General features: G+C 38.7%; 1 protein-coding gene across 1 annotated transcript; it reads right to left on the bottom strand.

Annotated features, from left to right (window-relative positions):
- Positions 1-225: 225 nt before the first annotated feature.
- LOC102010684 (C-type lectin domain family 2 member F-like) lies at positions 226-13,360 on the bottom strand. The gene is made up of 5 exons (XM_005378944.1): positions 13,058-13,360; positions 12,309-12,395; positions 3,825-4,006; positions 2,958-3,064; positions 226-469 (listed from the first exon to the last, which is right to left on the bottom strand). The coding sequence occupies exons 1-5, from the start codon at positions 13,101-13,103 to the stop codon at positions 355-357; spliced, it is 537 nt and encodes a 178-aa protein (XP_005379001.1). The 5' UTR covers positions 13,104-13,360; the 3' UTR covers positions 226-354.
- Between the last annotated feature and the right edge of the window lie 2,623 nt (positions 13,361-15,983).

Here is a 15,983-nt window from a genome sequence, read left to right as displayed (position 1 = left end):
CTCTGTTGCATTTAGGAGTTGCTGCTTTTCCCTCTTTTAGGCAGATTCAGCTGAATTTCAGAGAGCTAGAAGGGTCTTTCTTTCCCTTTCAGTCTCTTTCCACTCTGTGGCTTGAGGCCTTGCTGAGAAACCAGTTCTGAGGCCACTGGTACGCATACGCCAGTTTAAGAGGTGTGGCAACACCACCGTGTGAAACTCTTAATTCCTAAGCTTCTTATCAATTACTTAAATTTAAGTGAAATTTATTTAAAATTTCATCAACACTTAAAACATGCTGAGAGGAAAAATGTATCTGCATGAATTTAAAATGTACAAAATGTGAAAGTTTTTCTCTATTTTCAGTATAAAACAATTCTAAACACATTGACTTCTTCTGCTGCACAAAAATCTTCTTGTTTCATTGCAGCTGCTAATGCCCATGCCACGGTCACTTATAAAGGCACAATTGCCTGAACCAGTTATGGTGAACCTAGAAAACAGAGAGAGAGAGAGAAACTTTATTTATTGGATCTCATAGAAAGTAACCAAGCACAGCCTCAGATACTGAATGTGTACATTAGTAACCATGTTTCCAAATGTGAACAGTGGAAAGAGCAGAGGAAGTGAAATCTCCTCTGCTTCTCTCCATTAATCAGTCTCCAAGCTTTAGCCCAGGACTCTGGCTGTGCATAGGAGAGGAAACTATGTTAATCCATTGCACTAAAGAAACAGTCCTGGCACTTTTTGCTTTTACTAATTTATAAAAAATGCAAATAGTTTTGTGGGGTATTGGATTCTTCTCTTTATGCTTTAGAATTTAAAAAAGTGAATCAAAAAATGAATCTAGACATTTACAAATGATACAAAGCGGGACATAATTAACATTTCATTGATCACCTCGCATGCATCATAAGAATGGTGCAATCTAGTGCTGAAATCCATGTTCTTTGGGCCACTCTGCAGCTATCACCCTAGTAAAATAAGTATTCTCAGCTTGATGCAGCATGATGTATGGAGTATCATAAACTAAGTATCTACAAAAGATTTTCTCAATTCACATTTTAGATCAGATTTAAATGCATGAAACTGAAAATTCAAAATGAATAAACAGAACGTTAAGTTATGATGGTTTCTGGTTATACTGAACTCAGATGTGTTCCACGCTTCAGGTTTTGGAGCTTGGCAACAATGCTGTACACTTTATTAACTTCTAGGTTGCTTTCAAATTTTGATCTGGCCTATGTCCAAAATATCTGTGTATAGTCACCCCGTATTACACTCAAGGTGTTAGTTCTAAGACCTCACCTTGGTGGATACCAAAATCCACAGATGCTTAAGTCCTTTGCATAAAATAATGTAGTATGTGCAGATAACCTATACACATCTTCCTATAGACTGTCAGTGATCCCTGCATCACTTGTACTACCTAACTGAATGCAAATTCTATGTAAATACTTCTGACCCTGTATCATTTAGTGAATAATGACCAGAAAAAAAAAACTGTACATGGTCAGTATAGATATACCTGTTTTTTCCTGACATTTTCAAGCTGTGGTTGTATCAATTCATGCTCGCGGAACATGCAGGTACAGAGAACCAACAGTATTTTCATGCCTTTATGTTTCTTAGTGCCAACGGAGAACTCACCAACTATTATGAATTATGTTCTGCCCAAATGTCCTATGTTGAAGCCCTAACCTTCTCTGTTCCAAAATGGAACCATAACTCAGATAAGCTTTGAAAGGTCTACTTAAATTTAAATGAGTTCTCTTTAGTGAATTTTATATCTAATTCAATATAACTGATGTTTTCATAAGAAGAAACAGCTGTGACACTGACTTGAGCACACACAGAGACTAATCCATGTACAAATTGAGACATTCACCTTCTACAAGATAAGGAACCAGGCTGCAGAAGAAACCAATACTGCCAGGACCTTACCCATGGACTGCTGGCCTCCAGAACTGTTTTTAAGCTGCCCAGGCTGAGCATTTATTATAGAGACATTACTACAGAAATATATGGATTTTTTTCAATGAAAAGCTTTGTTTTTCGTCATTGTTTTTAAAAATCTCTGTATATAAAGTATAGCACTGTATTTTGCTGTTAATATTTCAAGAAAATATAAATATTAGCTTACATTCTAGGCATAAAATTAATTTATATACTACTTTATCTTACATTTTTCAAGGTTAAAATGTAATTGTTACTCTCAAATCACACTATTGCTTTCAAGTCATTGTGCACTTTCACCCAAGACATGAAGTAAATATAATAATCATGTAAGTTCCTCTAATTTTACAAACTTTGCCCATAAAATGTATCATGTAATATACATAACATAGCACCTGGTACATTATATTATGCCACAGAATTAGTGTCTGTCATAAAACAGCCACGCAGTAAATGGAACCTAATGATTTCTCCATGGGGAACATAATATCATTCTAAATATTTTATCTGCTCAAATTAGGGAAATCTTTAAATATTTTTAGAGCAAAATGGAAGCTAAGTAAAGTTAACCTAAAGAATACAGATGAGCTCAGGGATTTTAAATAAAAGTAAAGTGAGCAAGTATTTTCTTTCCTCATTTTCATCCCTGATGACTGTGCAAACTGTAGGCTTCATTACATCATTGAATACACTCCCATCAAAGGAAAAGTCAAAGGCCTGGCCTAAATAATAAATGAGTACAAAAGACCCAAGTGGGAAGAAGCAAGCAGCAAACTAATTACACTTGCACGAAATCTGGGATAAACAGAACACTTGAAGTTCACACGTGGAGCAGTCAAATTCTACACCTGGAAGTTTATGTTGACCTTAGGTTCCCTGAAGAAAGCCAGGCTCTCTGAAAAGTTTTCTTTGATGTCTATTTAGGGAAAGTGTGTAGAGGAAACTATAGTGGTAGCTGCTCATCTACACGGAATTCTTACCATGCTTAACACATTTCATAATAAGTAAATGTTAATAAGGCTTACCAGTTGTTAAAGTGACTTCCATCCATCCATCTCCAGATGTTATCAGAAGGGTGTTTTCTCAGTCCAATCCAATATGTAGATGTATTCAGATAACTGACCACAGATTCCTGGGGCAAAATACAGACCAGTGTCATAAATCTCACCTACCTTTCTCATGTTCACTACATAAAATGCTACTCTCCTTGCCTCAGTCCATTATCTTTTACTAGGTTTATCGCAACTGCTTGGTAGGGTAATTTCCTGCCTTTTATGTCACCCAGTTGCTAACCTCATCACAGCAAGGAAAACGATTCCATTAACACTGGAGGGAGAGCATATTACCATTTTGCTCATAATTGTGAAACATCTTCCTATTTTGCTTGGGATAAGAACCTACAGTCTCTACAATGGCCTACAAAACCCTTATGATACACATCCACACCCTCACTTCCCTTTAGATATACTGACTGGCCACCTCTTTTCTGTTCCTTCAGCATTCCAGCCCTGACCTGAAAATTGTTCTCCAGGAGTTTCCTTTTTCAGGCGATCTCCCTAGAGACTGCCTTGACTAACTTCTTTACTTCCTTTACACGTTTGCTCAGATATCATAACCTTAAGGAGCTATAGCTTTGCCGGCAACTTACCCACTTGGTGACCACATAATATCAATTAATTTGTACCCTTTTGCATAAAACTTACTAATCTCTAACATATTATGTAATTCATATACATACTATGATTGCGTTTCATTGCCTGTTCCCTCCTGTAGGATGTAATCTCCACAGGACAAAGATCTTTGACTGTTGTCTAAGTGATCAAACCCTATGAATATGCTTCCTGTATAACAGCGCTTCAAATTGTTAGATGTGCATTGAGAAGGAATCTAACCATTTCAGTCCGGGAGACGATCTTTGCCAGAGATGCATAATATTTTCTGCAGTGTTTTTGTCCCTCAGCCCAAATAGCTTCATGTTCAGATTGAAAGAAGCAGGTCTCACTGATTAGGTCCCAGTCCGGCAGACACACCCTCATCTCATCTGTGCAATTATTACTGGTCCTTTTAATTCCAGCTAAAATTAATGTAGTGATAAAAAAGAAAGTGTAAGAGGAAAGGTCTGACCCTCCATGTAAAAGACTTGTATATATTTTATTTTCATTAAATGATTTTACTTTCTCATTTAGGTTGAATGATTTAACTTAAGCATCAACTCAGAGTGTTCTTTCACATGAATGCGAAGAAAAAGTGAATATCAACAATAAAGCATGAAATATATTAGCATTGGAGGATGACAATCTATTCATAACTCAAAACAATAGCAAACAAGCAAACTTCCAGAATTTCCATAACCTCTAGCCATTTTTCCTTCCATTTTCTTGCTTATGCTTCTGGAATCATTTTATCTGTTTATTTCAGTTCTTAAAATTTGCTGTGCCATCTGGTACAAGTTTCACTTAGAAAAAACAAATCCATGTATTTTATAACCTCAAAGACCTGTTTCTGAATTATTGATTTAGCTGAGAATAAGTTCCATCTCAAATACAATATTTCCCAAAATGCTGAAAACTTTATCTTTGGTCTTTAAACAAAAGACATTAGAAGGAAAAAATGCTGAAATTTTACTAGTTTTTTTTATCACCCAGGTTTTATTCCTTAATTTACCATAGTAGGTAGAGGAAATTACTTATCCTGGGAGAAACAAGATTTAAGGCAATTTCCACACAAAGTTAAAAGAAGTGACTAGCTTACAGTGAAAACTTGCAATGGGAAGGGCATGAAATGGAAGAATAAACTAGCCAGATGTTTCTGTACATGTGAGAGCTGGTATGGCAGCCGAGTGAAAATATTTAGGTTACCAAAATTTTTTTGAAAGGATAATGTTCAAAATTGTTTTTAAATGCCAGGTTCAAATCTAGAACACAGACAAAGTCAAATATTTGGTTCCAAATCAGGGTCGCCGGATCCAGTTTTGTCTTTCACTCACTAATTCACTTATTCTTTCATTTATTTTTTCAACAACTATCAGTTGAGCACTTACCCCATGCTAAACTTTATTTGTGGCTTTAGGAATACTCTCATTTATGCAACATGAAAGAGTATTTGCTTTCATGAAACTTAACACACAGGAAATTATAAAATTAGGGATAAAATAGATCAAAGTGTGGGGATTTTGTTTTATTGGTGGAAAGAGCTGTGATTTTCATGCAATTCACAGTATAAGGTCACATAAGAAAGTAATGTTTAGTAAAAGCTTAAAGGAGGTCAGACAAGACAGGGTTCGGGGTAAGATCTCCCTATGCAATGGGAAGAAGTGTGAGAGGCTAAAGTAAGGGCTTCTGGCTTTGTTCACCATATAGTATGGATGTCCACTTCTCTGCAGACATAGTTAATGAACAAGCAGCAGCTGATATCAGAGATGTAATGGTGTGACTAGACCCATTGTGAACACTGTAGTCCATTGACAGGGCTTAGCTTTAACCCAAATGCATAAAGCACAATTGCAGAATTGTGGATAAATTTGATTCATTAAAAAAAATTCAAAATAGACTCTAGAGGATGGAAGGAAGAGGGCAAGAAGCAGTCAGCACTCACTAGTGCCTCCTAAACATTTGTCCAATTGAAAAGTACAGGGCTCTCTGAGGAGGTGGGAGAACCACAGGAAACCAGGGAGTGCAGCTTGAGGAAATCAGCAGCAGTACAAACTCTGGAACACCGCTACTTACAAAGGTGACTAAAGGAACTGAAGCAGTGCACTCCACACTGAGTGAACTGTAGCCTGTGAGGAGGGAGAGCTTTTCTCCCATGCAGAAGTAGAAGGATAAACTTAGCACAGACCTCTGAGCATTCTCTCTGCTGTTGTAAAGACATAAGCCTGAACAGAAAGATCTCAGTGCAGCTAAATGAGTCTAGAGAGGAGTAAGAATGCCCATACTTAGATGGAGTGGGATTGAGTAGATATCTGAGAAATCACCCCTACAAACCCTACCTCTGTAGAACAAGCTCTAGAGGGATTTCGGTGAAATTGAGTAATTCCTTCTGCCAAGGCACAAACTCCCTAGGTTTTCGAAAACTCTACGATGTTCCCGTACCTCACTACACTGCCTTAATAACTAGCATGGGGCCAAGAAAAAAGGTGACTGTGGCACAGTAAACTGCAATAATGAGATAGGGAGAAATACTGCAGCCCCTAGCTCACTAGAGACCAAAATCCTGGCTGGGAGAATCTCAGTGAGGTGCATGAACAGCCTAAAATGGTAGCAGTTTGAGTAATGGGGTTGGCAATGAGCTCAGCCCTGTGGAGTTTGGGAGGAGGAGCCCTGGGGAATGCACTCAAACAAACACAGACCCTGAGTGCCCATCCTGCCTCTGATCTGCTCTCACATTAGTAAACATTTCGTTAGGCAGACAGCAGACAGCTGTGCCTCCAAAAGTAGCATCTGGGAACGCATGCAGTTTTAGATCATGCTGTGGATCTTTCCACAGACTGCACAAGTGACAAATCCAATGCACAGTGAGTCTCCAGTGCCCTCGTTTCCAGTATGGAAAAGTGTAAAATTGGAGGCCTGGACCTAGTCCCACCACTGGTGGGCCTGCCTGGTGCGTATCCACAACCATAAGGAGCAGAGCTCAGCATCCTGCCTATTCCAAATTACTATCTTACTTGCTGAGAGGTGGAGGAGAACTCAGGATTAAACAGTAAAAAACCTCACACCCTTTCCTATCATGTAGCATTCAGAATAATGACTCTAAGATATACTACCACAAGAGGAAAAAGCCTACCTGCTTGTGTAGGTGTGTGTATTTCTTATTGATATGCCAAGAGGGCCATGTGTTTGTAAGTGCTATGAGTGCTCGCTCTTGCTTCTGCTTTCATACTGTCTTACCATGACATGTTATGTTCCCCCACTCTAAGGGTTAACGGGGTTGGCTAAATTTTCTGTTATTTCATTAATTGGATTCAATCTCCCTGTATATTTTCTCCCATATATACCCACTTATATTCTTTTCTGGTATCCCCTTTTTTCTTCCCTTCTTACACCCTTTCAAATATCCCCTCTTTCCACACTTGCTTTTTTTTTTTTTTTTACAGTAATATACTTTGTTCTGTCAGGTTCTACCACCAAGGGTTTTGTCCGTATGAATTCTAAATTTGTGTTTCTATTCATTAATTAATTGAATTTAATCACCCAAAAATGTTTCTTCAATCTCCACTTATCTTGCTTTACTTATTCTCTTTCTTTCTTTCTTTCCCCTCTTATAACATCTCAAACATCTCTTCTTTTTGCGGTATATAATTAGGATGATGATGATGACGACGACGATGATGAAAACTTACTATTTCTTTTTTCTCTTCCTTCTGATGCCTTATTTAATTATTTTTCTTCATTTCTCTATTTTTCTTCTATCCTACATTACTCCTCTCCCTTAAATTTTCTAAGATAGTGAAAGAGTAGAAATCATTTCAAAAATGGTTGATAGATGATTAGTTCTTCAGGTGTCAACACTACTGGTAGATGTTCTCTCCTCTCAGTGCGGTGCTGGTGATTGAGTTTAGTTGTTTGAATAGTTTGAATGTTTCCTTTTACACCATGTCACACCCAAAGCCAAAAAAAATAAATATGGAGATTCCTTAAAGAATTAAAAATAGTAATTTCATTTGAGCTTGCCCCAGGTATAATCTTGAAAGAAAGACAGCATACCATAGTGACACCTGCATTTTCATGTGATAGGGGCACAATTCACAGTAGCTAATCCCAGAAACAGATTTTACTTATGACCATTACCAGATTCATAGTAACAGAAATGTGATGCAGATACACAATAAACTATTATTCAGCAGTGAAGAAGAATAAAATCATGTAATTTACAGGGAAATAGATGAAACTCAAGACCAGTAGACTAAGCAAAATAAAGCAGAATCAGAAAGTTAAATAAACATGCTTTCTTTTACATAGAAGGCCTAAAGTGTATGTAATTAATTAATAAAGGTGAGATAACTGGAAATTAGACGATAGAGTCCTGGAGATGAGTAAAGAATAGGGTAAGGAAGGAAAAGATATTTAAAACTAGTGTAAGTAATCAAGCTATATTATATGCATTGTGTTAGCTACTTTTCTCTTGTTGCTCAGACGAGATATCCAACACCAAAACTTAAAGATGAAAAGGTTTATTTCATTCACAGTTTGAGAAGATTTCAGTTCATAATTGGGTAGCTTCAACGCAGTGTTCCATGCCTAGGGACATTTCATGGTGGCAGAAGACAGGAAAAGCAACAAGGGGGTGTGGCCAGAGACAAGACTCTTCCTATCCCTTATATTGAGGTCACCCACCTTCTGGCTGGTATAGCACTCACACCCCTTATCCTAGCCTGAAATATGCCAAACTCATCAGTGGACTGATTTCCTCGTCACATGCCCTTAAACTCAGCATCACACACTCTAGTTTCAGCCACCTCTGAAAAAGCCCTATAACCACATGAGGCTTTGAGGGGACATTTAGACACAAAATATAACATTCTGCTCCTGGCCTCTCAAAGACTCATGAGTATCCCCTTATTCTATCTGCAAGAGTTGCCAAAGTCTGAATAGTTTCAGCACTGTGAAAAGCCCAGGTCCCATGTCACCTCCAAGATTAAAGAAAACTCTTAGCTGTGAGCCTCTGTACAAATGAAAAGAAAGTTAAACCTTTCCAACATTCAATGGCAAAAGACAGACATTTCTATTCCAAAAGTTATGGGACCAAACAATGTTATGGGACCAAAAGGAATGGGACCGAACAAGTCCAAAATCCAGCAGGGTTAATATTAAGTCCTATAGTTCCATGTGCAGAATCCAAGGCAATCTGTGGTAAGATGAGAGCTCCAAAGGGCTTCCATGGCTCTGCCCCTAAGGCACATCCAGTGGTTGCAGCTCCTATGGCTTCTCTCTTGGGCCTGCTCTGTTCTCTCCTTGCAGTTTTACTCAGAGGAACCATATTTTAGGTTTCTCCAAACTTCTAGGGCCTCCACTGTACCTTTTGTTTTACAGTTATAGCTTCACACACTTGCTCTCACAGGGGCCCAGTGACTGGCCACTTTCCAAAATCTAGGTGGAAACCTTCCTGGCCCCACCATTCTTCCATTATGTATGCATGTAAAATAAGAGCCACGTGGATGATGCCAAGGTCTTCTGCTTTTTGAAGTAGTAACCAGGCTTCCCTCTGTCTTAGTTGTAGGGGTCAAGTACCTAGATCACTGAGTGCTATGAATCCAATTCCAACTAACAAATTCTCCAGGCCACCACCATGCTGGAACACAAAGTGGCCTCCCTCATTCTAGAATATGATTCGCTATGCCTTTCTTCTCAAGCAAATTCTTTCACTTCTGCAACTTTGAGGCCAGAAAGGGTGGAGTGCTGTTGTCTTCAGGCCATCTTTTCTATTCTCCTATTTCTTTTCAGCAATCAAATTCTCTTCTCTCTCTTTGCAATCCACAGCTTCCTTTCTAGAAAATCTCAAAATGCTTTAAATCAGACTGCTGGGCTCTTTGCTCTTAATTCTCAACATAAATCTGGATATAAGCCCCCAACTGTAGCCATGCCACTGCCTCAGTATTAGACTGCCTTGAAATTACTTCTGCAAAATTAATCAGCTCACTGTCCTTAATGTTAGTCTCAGGCAAAGTCTCTGGACAGGAGCAAAATGCAGACAAACTTTCTGCCAAGGCATAATACACATCATCTGGATTCCAACAGCCAATGTTGTCCTTCTTCCCAGTAGAAAACTCCTGAACGTGGTCTTTACCTGGACCATTTCTATCAGCCTTCTTGTCTGCTGAGCTCTGAGCAGAATCTTCCATATAGTACAACCTCAAGCATTCCAGTTCTACTTTTTTAACCAGCATCTAAAACTTTTCCAAACTTTTCCTGTAAGTCATTCTCAAAGGCTTCTGAACCACATGGTCGGGTATCGTCACAGCAACTGCCCTAGTTCTCTGATACCAAGTTCTGTTTTAGGTACTTTTCTCTCATTTCTGAGACAAATACTCAACAGTTAAAGGGGGAAAGACTTCTTCAGCACAAAGTTTGTAGAGGTTTATGTCCCAAATGGGCTGGCTGAAAGGCATGGTTGCAAATGGAAGAAGGGCAATAGTTAATGGCAGTGGAAGACAGAAAAAGCAACAAGGTGGGAAAGACAAGACTCTTTCTGTTCCTTATACTGTATGCAGGCCACCTACTCTAGGCCAGCTGTGGCACTCACACCTTTAATCCTAGCCAGGACGATGTTAAACCAATCAGTGGACTGATTTACTAATCAAACACCCTTAATCCCAGCATCACACACTCTAGATTCAGCTACCTCTGAAAAAGCCATATTACTGTATGAGGCTATAAGGGGACATCTAGACACAAACCATTACATGCATGAAATAATTCCCCCAAAAGAACATCACCATTCTGTATTACAAGCATGCACTAATAGAAATTAATTTTAAAAACTCTAGAATTTTAAAATGTGCTCATGTACATACTATCCCCAAATAGTACTGAGCAATGAAAATGTGGCTAGTACAAACTCAGATCGCCTACAAATATAACACCCAAAGTGAATTGGAACTCATTATAAAAATGAAAAATCTAAGTAATAATTTTTTACTCTTACATAGTGAATAAAACATTTGCTGTATTAGGCTAAGTGAAATTCAATTTGAATTATTTTTATGCATTTCCATTCACTTTCTTAGTGTGGTGCCCGAAAATGTAAAATACAGATATATGTAGATAACATTTTGACTAACATTGTATTTTTCCTGTACTGTGCTCCTCAAGGTAATCAGATTTGACAGAGGGAATAACAAAAGCAAGAAAATGATGGCTAGGTATAAGGTGACAAAATCAGAGATGGTGAAAAGTGTTCAGGTTTTGCTATTTTGAAGCACTAGATAGAATTTTCTTATATTTAGAACAAGGGAAGGAAAAGAGGGAATAAATGACTATGGGTTTTTGCATCTAAAATTGGAAGGTTCAGTTTACTATTCGGTGAGATAAGGAAGACCACAGATAGTACCAGCAATAAATTAGGTAGGAAAAAAACAAAAAGAATAGGAGAGGTATCTTTCAAGCAAGATAGACAATTTGTTTTTCAGAAGTAAAATGAAGGCTGACAATGACTGACTGCAATTAGCAAAATGGAAATTATTGATAAACTTGAAAGATAAACTAAAAAAAAAAAACAAGCAGCAGCCTGAAAACAGTGGACTTAATAGAGAAGCAGAAAGGCTTGGGTGTTCTTCAGTGGGAGAGCACATACTCAGCAAGAGTGAGGATCTGGGTCTCATCCCAGCACCAGGACTCCCTCAAACAACACCAGAACAGCACCTGGAGCTGACGGCTACGAGCTCAGTTGTACAGCGGGTGCTCAGCAGGTATGGGGTCCTGGGTTCAGTGTGGGTAGAGGGAAGAAAGAAATGGGAAGTTAAAACTTAGGAAAAAGCAAATAATGTTTCCAGGAGATTACTCTATCAAAGAGAAAAAATAAATTGGTAGGTAAAGGATAAATGACTTCTAATTGGGCCAGGGATACAGCTTAGAGGCACAGCACCTGCCAGTAGAGAGGTAGGTCATGAATTTGATTCCCATTACCAACAACAATAGTAAGAATTGCAGAATAAGTACAATAATTTTTTTTTAAAAAATGACATCCAATTATTTTGTTATGTTTAACGGTGGAAGTATAGATAACATCATGCTGTATTGCTGATGAGATGTTACAATTGAGAATGAAAAGAATGATGATGTAGAAAAGAGATTTATGAGACTAATACTAGTGACTAAGTGAGAGGTTATAGGACTTGGTATAATATGAATACTCTCTGTATATTAGTATTATCGTGAATGCTCTATTAATATTACCCTTCTGGCATCCAAATGATGAAAGTCAAGATGGGGCCAGGAAAGGAAGGTAAAATTAGAACTGCACTTTTAGAACAAATGCTCTCATCCTATTCGTCTACTCTAGATAGTAGAGTAGCTGTAGGGATGGGCATATTTGGAAGTTGTCTAAGTGTTGCTCTTAGAACAAGTTGGAAGTGAGATATAAATATTACTGAGTTAAAACTGTGTATTTCTACCTATGTTTCTTCAGTCACAGATACATTCCGTCCAGGGAGGAGCAACAGGCCCTCATCACATGTGAACCATCAGCACCTGACAGTATGCCTGAACTCAGTAAGGATTTACTGAAAGACTGATCACTCTAGCAGGTAAAACAGAAGATTAATTTGAAGAATACTCTGACGGATTGCAACTGTTCACAACAGTGAAGGGAAAGGTTAGTCACCGGCATCAGACTGGAGCAATAGTAATACTCTCAATATGTTAGCATAAGCGTTCACTTACCTTTTTTAGGAAATTTTAACATCACCCAAAGAAGAACGGCAAGGCCTCCACATAACAAGACTGAGAGGATTATCATTTTCCTTCTTGCTATGCGTAAGGGAAACACAGGTCATTATCTTCTGGGGAAAAACCAACAGCCCAAGTAATGCTTCTCCATCTTCTGTGTGCTGCCCCACTCCCTGCCCAGTAATTCATCTCCCAGGAAGAGAAACAGGTACCAAGCTGTAACCAGCAGCAGCCACCGCCTGAGAAGCGCTGTGGCGCCACCTGTTGGTGTCCTTTCGCAGAACCAGGCTACAAATTCTACTGGGCTTCTCAGGCCTCTTAATGACAGGCTGCGTTATCCAAGCAAGGGAATCTGGTGGGAGGGGGAAGTATTTTCTTTGTTAATGGAGACTGCTTAACTTAAGGCTCTTATTGTGAGTAATGTCTTCTGCCCCTTTCTGCCCCCCAAATGCTGAACGTCAAGATGGGGCCAGGAAATGAAGCTAAAATCAGAACTGGACTTTTGGAAAAAAAGCCCTCATCCTCCTTAGGCATTTTTGGGGTGAGGCGGGGGGTGGGGAAGTGATATTGCAGATCGAACCCTAGGGCCCTCTACCACTAAGCTACATCCCCAGCCCCTTTTTATTTTTATTTTGGATCAGGAACTGGCTAAGTTGCCCAGGTTGGCCTCAAATTTGCGACCCTCCTGCCTCAGACTCTGCAGTATTACAGGCCATGACCACCACTCCCTGCCTTTAGCAAACCTTGCACTCTTCTTTTCCTCCTGTTCTCCATTTCTTCTCCCTCCATCTCCGACCTTCATCAAAGAAGAGCCTCTGTGATCACAGAGGCTGGAATTATCCTGGGATAGAGGACCACCAATATACTGGGGGCCTGTAAGCCCTAAGGAAATGCAGAGCGGGTCTCCTTGGAGGAAGGCGGCCCAACAAGGCCAGATCAAGGGAGCACACAGCCCTGCAGCAGAAACCGTGCTGAGCTCTGCAGGTCTGACGACCAACGGACCGCGTCCACCTGGGCCTCTGTCCTCCAACTGCTGGACCCCGCACCCACCGAGTTCCCGCCTTCAGCGGAAGGGCTAACTTCCCGTGATTGGCTGGAGCCAAGGACAAGCGACTCTGATTGGTCCTTAACTTCTCACCTGCTAACCCCTACTAATGAGAGCACAGGGTGGATGATCCTGTGGCTTTCTGTTTTCCTTTCCATTCTAGAGTCTCCCTAAAATCTCAAATCTTGCACAGTTTTTATCATACCGGTTGCCTATACCGTAGATCATATATTTTTTGGTTTCGTTTTGCTTATAATTTTTATTTTTTATTTTTTATTTTTTTATTTTTTTTGGTTTTTCTCCGGTACCAGGAACCGAACTCACGACCTTGCGCTTGCCAGGCAGGCGCTTTGCCGCTGAGCTAAATCCCCAGCCCCTTGCTTATAATTTTTATCTGATCTGCTTACAGCCTGAGTCCTAAGTTTATCTGGACATTACTTGGCGAAAAGAATCCGTTGTTGTTTGCATGTTTCCCTGGTCATTGAGTGAAGATGTGTTTCATAGGCATCTCAATTTTGCACAGTAATGCAGGGCAATAACAATTCAAGAACAAGCCAAAATCACATCAGGAATTTTTAATTAGTATGTGTTTGCAGTGCATAATGTTCACATTAGTTGAGTGGAGCAGGTACTTTCGTTTTCACCTCCTTTACCTCCCTTTTTTCCCCCTCCTTCCACTTCTTCATCCACGTTCTGAGAAATATCTATCCCTCTACTTCCTACTATGTATTTCTTATTTTGCTCTCTATAATTTGCTTTGTCTTCTGAGAGAAATCAGGCAGTACTTAAGCTTGGATATCTGATTTATTTTACTTAAAATTGTGGTACATGGTCTCAAGGTGTATCCATTTTGCTAAAAATGATTGACGTTTATCCTTCTTTATAGCAAGGTAATACTCCACCATCTATAAATTACAGATTTTCTTTATTCATCTGTTGATAGGTGTATAGATTGATTCCAAGATTGAGCTCCTGTGAATGGTACTGCTATAAACAAAAGTATGCCGTGTCACTGTCATATGATGTCTTTAAGTCTTTTGGGAAGATACAAAGAAGCAGAATACCTGGTACACATGGAATTTCTATTTTTAGTTTATTTTAGATCTCCATTCTGACCTCCAGAGTGGTTGTACTAATTTATATTCCCACCAACAGTGTGCAAGAGGTCTCTCTCTCCACAGCCTTACTAGCCTTTGTTACTATTTTATTTCTTATTGATGGCCATTCTTTCTGTTGTAATATGGATTCTCAGTGTTGTTTTAATCTGCACTGTTCTAATAAACAGAGATTTTGAGCATTTTTTCATGTATTTATTGCCCACTTTTACTTCTGTAAAGCTTCTATTCATTTCAATTGCTCACTTTTTGATTGGATTTTTTATTTTGAGAAGTCTATTTTTTTAGTTTTGCAAACATTCCAGAATTTGGAATTCCAGCTGTTCCTTAGTATCTGGCTAAGGAACAACTGGCAAAAGTAATTTTCTATCCTGTAAGTTTTCTTTTCACTCCATTGCTTGCTTATTTGCTGTACAGAAACTTTTTAACTTAAGATGATCCTATTGGCTGATTCTCAGTACTATTTTCAGTGCATCTAGGCTTTTGTGTAGAAGTCCTTGCCTATGCCTATGATTTCAAGATGTTTACCTATTGCTTCCATCAGGTTAAGTGCTTCTATTTTCACATTTACTTCTTTTGATGTTACTTTATACATGATGAGAGATAGGGGGTCTAGATTCAGTCTTTTGCAGATGTATAGTCTTTTTTCACAACACCATTTATTATATATGCCTCCATTTAGTATATGCTTTTAACCCCTTTATCAAAGATCAAATAGTTGAATGTACTTGGAGTGGTTCAGCATTTTCTATTCTGTCCCACTGATCCTCATGTCTGTTTTTGTTCCAGTACCATGTTGTTTCTATCACCATAGTTTTATAATATAACTTCAAGTCCAAGATTGTGATGCCTCCTGCTTTGGTCTTGTTACCCATTATTGATTTTAGTTTTCCTGTTCTCTTGGTTCCATATGAATTTTATGTTTGCTTTCCCCAGTTGTGTTGTGAAGAATGCTGTTGGCATTTTGATTGTATTACTTTAAATCTGTATATTGATTTTAGAAGAGATTGACCCAAGATAAAAGACCCTATGAAAATATGGACAAGTAAAATGAACAACTTTGCAAATGAGCAAGTGCAAATGTCCAGTAAATACCTGAACAAATGTTAAGCATCACTGGCCATTAGAGAAATACAATTAAACAATGGTAAGATTTTATCACACAGCAGGAAGAACTGCCATCCTCAAGAAATCAAATAGCAACAAATGCTGGTGAGGCTGTGGGCAAAATAGAACTTCTAAGTTGTTGGTGGGAATATAAATTAATGCAAGCACTCTGGAGATCATAAAGGAGATTTTCAATAAACTAAAAATAGGAATTCCATTTGTTCCCACTGCTCCCCTTCTTGGTATCCTGCTAAAATAATTAAAGACACTATATACCTATGTTTATAGCAGCACAATTCGCAGTAGTTAAATTTTGGAAGCAGCATATATGTCAATCAATAGATGAACAGATAAAGAAAATATGATATTTATACACAGTTGAGTACTAAGAGTGATAAAGTT

The sequence above is a fragment of the Chinchilla lanigera genome, unplaced genomic scaffold (genome assembly GCF_000276665.1).
Source record: "Chinchilla lanigera isolate Chin_1 unplaced genomic scaffold, ChiLan1.0 scaffold00012, whole genome shotgun sequence".
Taxonomy (NCBI): Eukaryota; Metazoa; Chordata; class Mammalia; order Rodentia; family Chinchillidae; genus Chinchilla; species Chinchilla lanigera.
The sequence above is the reverse complement of the archived record's forward strand: the minus strand, read 5'-3'. Positions and strand labels throughout refer to the sequence as shown.